Raw genomic sequence first — 5,611 nt, 5'->3', positions numbered from 1 at the left:
TATATATATATTTGTATGTCAGTATGTGTATACTGTATGTGTACAGGGTTATATATACATGAAATGTCTATTTCAGTTATTTTAAAGTAGAGAGCTAGTTTGGTCTAGTGGTTAAGGCACCAGGTTAGAAACTGGGAGACTCTGAGTTCAAGTCCTGCCTTAGCCATGAAAGCCAACTGGTTGACTTTGGGCCAGTTACTCTATCTCAGCCCAATTCACCTCACCAGGCTATTGTTGTGGGGAAAATTGGAGGAGGAAGGGGCGTTAGATAAATTTGATGCCTTGACTTACTTGTAAAAATAATGAAGGTAGAATACAAATAAATAAATAAAAATATTTTTTCATTCTGCAGTTAAACCTAGAACACACCCTATAGTATCTATTTTTGAGCAAAACCTCAATCTCCTCGGGCAGTGGAGAGAATCCAGGAGACTATATAATTTTTCTAATTTTCCTCTCCAAGATAAAAAGAGTTATAGCCTCAGAAGAAAAATTTGACATGGCAGGTGAATCATTTAATCTAGGAGATGTGCTCTTAGCAGCATTAGTTGTTTTGAAGGAAAAAATAAAAGGCTCTGGAGAGTTCTAAACTTCTTCATCCTCAGCTATGTTCTTCGGCTAAAAGAAAACATAAACCTAACATTTATTCTCTTCCACTGTTCCTCCCTGAAACAGCATTGGACCCACTGAATACCATTTATTCTGACACTAGAAAGCTATGAATGAATCAAGGTCTCCTCTCAGAATGTTCTTAGCACAGATATTAGTCCTTTGTTTTTCTGCAGAATGCAAATATCAGTTAAGGGGTTTTTGCTCTTAGTAATCTTTCTTCATTATTATTTTAAACTACTCTAAACACATTAACATATATATAAATAGGTAGGTGACCTACAAGTCTGTATCCCTCAACAGACTTTTTCCTGTTTTATGTTCTAGTGGTCAGTTCACTTTCTGCAAAGTTTCCTGCACCCTGATGTATTATATTTATTTATTGCACGACATAATATTTTGAGGAGTAAGTATTCCAAATACTAATTTCCCTTGCCTTCAAATCTTAATAGTTTTTGCCAGAATGTGTGTTCCTTCTTGTTTCCTGGATTTGGGCAATAAAAAAGATTTATTGAAACTTAGAATGTATGTTAAAATAGAAAATAAATAACTTTAAAAGAAAGTTTTCTTGCTCTTTAAAATTTTCTTTTTTCTTTTCTGTCATTTGGGACTTGTTTATTACTTCTTTAAGTTTATCTCAAGTTAGATTATTTTACATTTAAATAATTTATGGAATAATTCATTGCTTCAGATGTTCCATTTTCTCACAAATATAAACCTTTGCATTTTGCTTTCTTTTTCTTCTGAGAAACTCAAGATTCTAGTTTTTTACTTATAAATGTATGTCCTATTGTGGTATTTTCCTTCATGAATAGATTAGCAGAAGCATGCACATATTTTTCCTGGTTCTGCTTCATCTTTGAATAGCATGGTAAGGACCATGCTAAGAACTAGTGAGCAGATCAGAATAATTGTGACTAATAAATGTATTATTTATTTTTGTGCCTTAAAAAATTATCCAGCATTCAATGCAACTTCCAAAAGACCTCATGATTTCTTTCTGGTAGATACTGTTGCCAATAGAATTCACAGCTGCTCTTAAATTTAATACACTGTACCATTGCTATGTATTGTCTATTTCTCTATGAATTTTTATTAAGGTTCTTTATCATTCCCTATCTTCCTATTGTTCCTGGCTTTTTCCACCTTTTCCAGCTCTGAACCAAATTCTGATTTATAATCTTGTTGAAATTTAATAGGATCGCTTCCAAGATACAGCAATGTGCATGTAAAATGTGCTCGAGATAAGCTTTCCATTACAATATAGTTAAATTGGAAGAGAACGCTGGCACTTTAAAAAATATTCCAGAACTAGATCCCAAAAATACTATGAGCAGCATTTTTTATTTCTTTCTTCTAAAAGATTAGTTTATATTTAGCAACAGAATGATTTTTTTAAAGTCTGCACTACTTGAGAGGCCTATTGAAGGAAAGCAAACAACATTCACATTGATTTGTAGACCATGGAAATAAACAATGGTCATTAAATATTCACAACTAGATTCTCCTTTTACATGGCTGGTGTTTGTAATGTCAATTTCTGTTTATTCTCAGTGAGCATTCTACACTAATGGAAACTGAAGGTTTAGCATATCTCTATTCATCTGCACAACACTACTGGACAGGAAAGGGAAACAAATCTTAGGTGTCAGTATTCAATACTATTTACTTTCAGATTGATTTGCCATGGTAATTTCCTGTATTTAGTGCCTGACCTAAAATTTATTACTGTGTCCAGAATTCAGATCAATGTGCAATGGTTTTATGAACCACTGAAAACCACTGAAAATAAGCTATATAATATTAAAAACACATGCACTACATCATGAAAACATTGCATAGCTTCAGCGGATTTGTTGGTTCAAGGAAAGAGAACACTGTTTACCATTTTGAGCCAGATCTTACTGACATTCAACTGTCTGCCATTTTAAGTAATAGGCAGCCCATTTGTAAGTATGAGTTGTCCGTAAATTGAATGTTCTTAATCCGGGGATTGCCTGTATGTCATATTGTATTTGGTTGTCCTAGTATTATTTTCAGGCGTTCATGGCAAGCCATATATTCTATCCATTTATTGAACTATGGAGTCCTTGGTGCTCTCTGAGCTTGGTTGTTTATCTGAATACATTTTATTACCCAGCTAGGTAACATCATCAATGTACTTTGTATTTTTACTATATACTCCTATATGCTTTCTAAAGATTTCTAGATTTAGTTAAAATCTGGGGCTAATTGCTGTCAAATATAGTAAATACAGAAAATGCAGTACACTTGTTCTCTCCCTTCTATATATAGTTTCATCTAGAATTTGTTTTACAAAATTTATTTTGAATTACTGATATTAAGCCACTTTCGCCAAAGAACATTTTGCAAGCTACCAAAGCTGTATAGACCCTTGACTTAAATATGTATGGTTATATTGTAGGTATTTATGTTATTTATATTATATTGTAGTTTATGTTATACTGCATTTTTTATAAATTAGTCTCATAGCTAAGCAATGATTTCATTCAATGTTTTTACCAATAGTGATTCCTTTTTGTTTGATTTAAAGATCAGCTCACTCTCTCCTTGTTCTTGTTTCAGATTCCATTGGTGGGCCCTTTCCTGCTTCCTCTCATCGATGCCACCACAAGCAAAAGCAATCTCTACCCATCTCACAGTGTGGCACTCTCTCTGTCAGCCCACTGCTTTTCCATCCTCACACCAAGGGGTCACAGATCATTATGGACACCACTCAGAAAGTGGTCAAGCGACAGGCAAGTTTCTGCAATGCCATCACCTTCAGCAACAGGCCAATAGTCATCTATGAGCAAATCAGGCTTAAGGTGAGTTGGTGCTTCTTTCCACTTTCTGTTTTTTTAACACAAAATTTGGCACACCACCTACTCAATAACATATTCCCTGGGATCAAATTCACATATGAAGAGGAAACAGACAACAGACTCTCATTCCTCGGCATCGACATAAGGAGTCTAGACAGTGGAGAACTGGAAACCCGCGTCTACTGCAAACTCCCACACATGGACCAGCTCCTCAACTTCACAAGCAACCACCCCACTGCACACAGAAGAAGCTTCTTCAGAACGGCCAGGACACACAGCACCACAACACTAAGAAAAGCAGAAGAGAAACGCTGCTTGACATCTTTCTTCATAACGGCTATCCAAAAAACTTTGTATTCTGATTCACAGCACCCAAACCACAACACACCACACAGCCAACTAGCATGCAAAAACTAACCATACCATACTCAAAAGGGTGTCATAAATGACAGCAGAATTCTCCAACTCCTAGGAATAGCAATAGCTCACAAACCCACAGCTACCCTCCACCAGGAATTATCCAGAACCAAAGACAAGATACAGAAGGATGAAAGAAACAATATAATCTACAAAAGCAACTGTAACCATTGCAAATAATTCTATGTGGAACAAACATCACATCAATTAAAAACCAGGATCGATGAACACCGGCTGGCAGTCAAACGCCACAATCCCAAATCCTTAATCTCTCCCCACACCACACTGACACCAAACAGCACCAGTTCAATTGGAGCAACACAAAAATAATTGGTTACTACCCACCACACTTGTGAGTTCATTGAAGCCTGGCACTCCACAAGCAATTCCATTAACACACACACTGATCTACAACCAGCCTATGAACCCCTCAGAATCCAAATCAACTGCACACCCAACCAGAGACAGCACCGACCCTCAACTAACCTACACAAGCCCTCCCACCGGCAGTTCACCTCCCAATGACCCTGACCTGATATAACCAATCCATCACAAGACCCATCACAAGACTCACTGATGACTCACACCTGACCTATCACAAGACCCATCACAAGATTCTCATTCAACATACCCACATCTGAAGCCCTTATAAACAGAAGAACACTGACACTGACATCTCCTAAACCAGTGATGGCGAACCTTTAAGAGACTGAGTGCCCAAACTGCAACCCAAAACCCACTTATGCATCGTCGAGTGCCGGGTGGGTGTGGCCCATTGGCTGAGTGTGGCCAATTGGGTGGGCGTGGCTGCGGTGATAAAGGCAGACTGGGTAGGACTAAAAAGTTCAATCAATCAATTCCAACTTTGCAAGATCTTTTTTTTCCTGCGAGAAGTTGAAATTGACTGATTGAACCTTCTTTTTTTTTTTGCACATGGTGGCGGAGGCCTAAAGCGAAAAGGTTTTATAAAACCCAGCTGAAGGCCTAGGACAGGGGCGACGGTGCGTGTGCCCACAGAGAGGGCTCTGAATGCCGCCTCTGGCACCCGTGCCATAGGTTCGCCACCACTGCCCTAAACTCTGCTGAAGATGTTACCTAGCCTGGTAATGAAATGTTTAGAAAGCAACCCACAAGCTACAGTTATTCACCACTATTGCAAATTTTGACTTGTGCTATAAAATATATTGGTGGTCTGTACAAGTGATTAAGTTGGGTAGATATGGCTTTGTGAGCAAATGGCCATTAACATCCTTCCTGTCACTGAGTAGCATTTCCCATTCAATAGTGGTGCGCAGTCTGGAAGGCTTTTTGACTTTGCACTGGTCCATCAGCTGTCCCCTTTCCTAGATCAGAAAGTCCTTCAGACTGTCACTTGCACTGTCACGGCACTCTCAAAAGAGCCATGATGGTGCAGTGGTTAGAATGCAGTATTGCAGGCTAATTCTGCTGACTGCCAGTAGTTTGATCCTCATCAGTTCAAGGTTGACAGCCATCCATCCTTCCAAGGTCAGTAAAATGAGGACCCAGATTGTTCGGGGTAGTATGCTGACTCTGTAAAATGCTTAGAGAGGGCTGTAAAGTACTATGAAGCGGCCTATAAATCTAAGTCTAAGTGCTATTGCTATTGCATCCTGGTCACCTTGTGGTTTGACTGCAATGTGCACTTCATGGGGCTGCCCTTGAAAACCACCTGGAACTTCAACTAATTCAGAATGCAACAATGGAGACAGTGACAAGCTGTGCATAGTATGCCCATGTAA

At 38.4% G+C, this 5,611-nt stretch overlaps 1 protein-coding gene across 1 annotated transcript in view; it reads left to right on the top strand.

Moving 5' to 3' along the window:
• The window catches only part of NEURL1 (neuralized E3 ubiquitin protein ligase 1), a 56,500-nt gene that overhangs the window by 11,946 nt on the left and 38,943 nt on the right, over positions 1 to 5,611 (top strand). The window contains exon 2 of the mRNA XM_015812793.1: positions 3,196 to 3,437. Within this exon, the coding sequence (XP_015668279.1) occupies positions 3,196 to 3,437 (242 nt within the window). The remainder of the gene's footprint in view (positions 1 to 3,195; positions 3,438 to 5,611) is intronic.

This window comes from Protobothrops mucrosquamatus, unplaced genomic scaffold (genome assembly GCF_001527695.2).
Source record: "Protobothrops mucrosquamatus isolate PMUCROS unplaced genomic scaffold, P.Mucros_1.0 scaffold110, whole genome shotgun sequence".
In the NCBI taxonomy this organism is placed as follows: domain Eukaryota; kingdom Metazoa; phylum Chordata; class Lepidosauria; order Squamata; family Viperidae; genus Protobothrops; species Protobothrops mucrosquamatus.
Note: the sequence above shows the minus strand (reverse complement) of the source record. Positions and strands in the feature narration are given on the sequence as shown.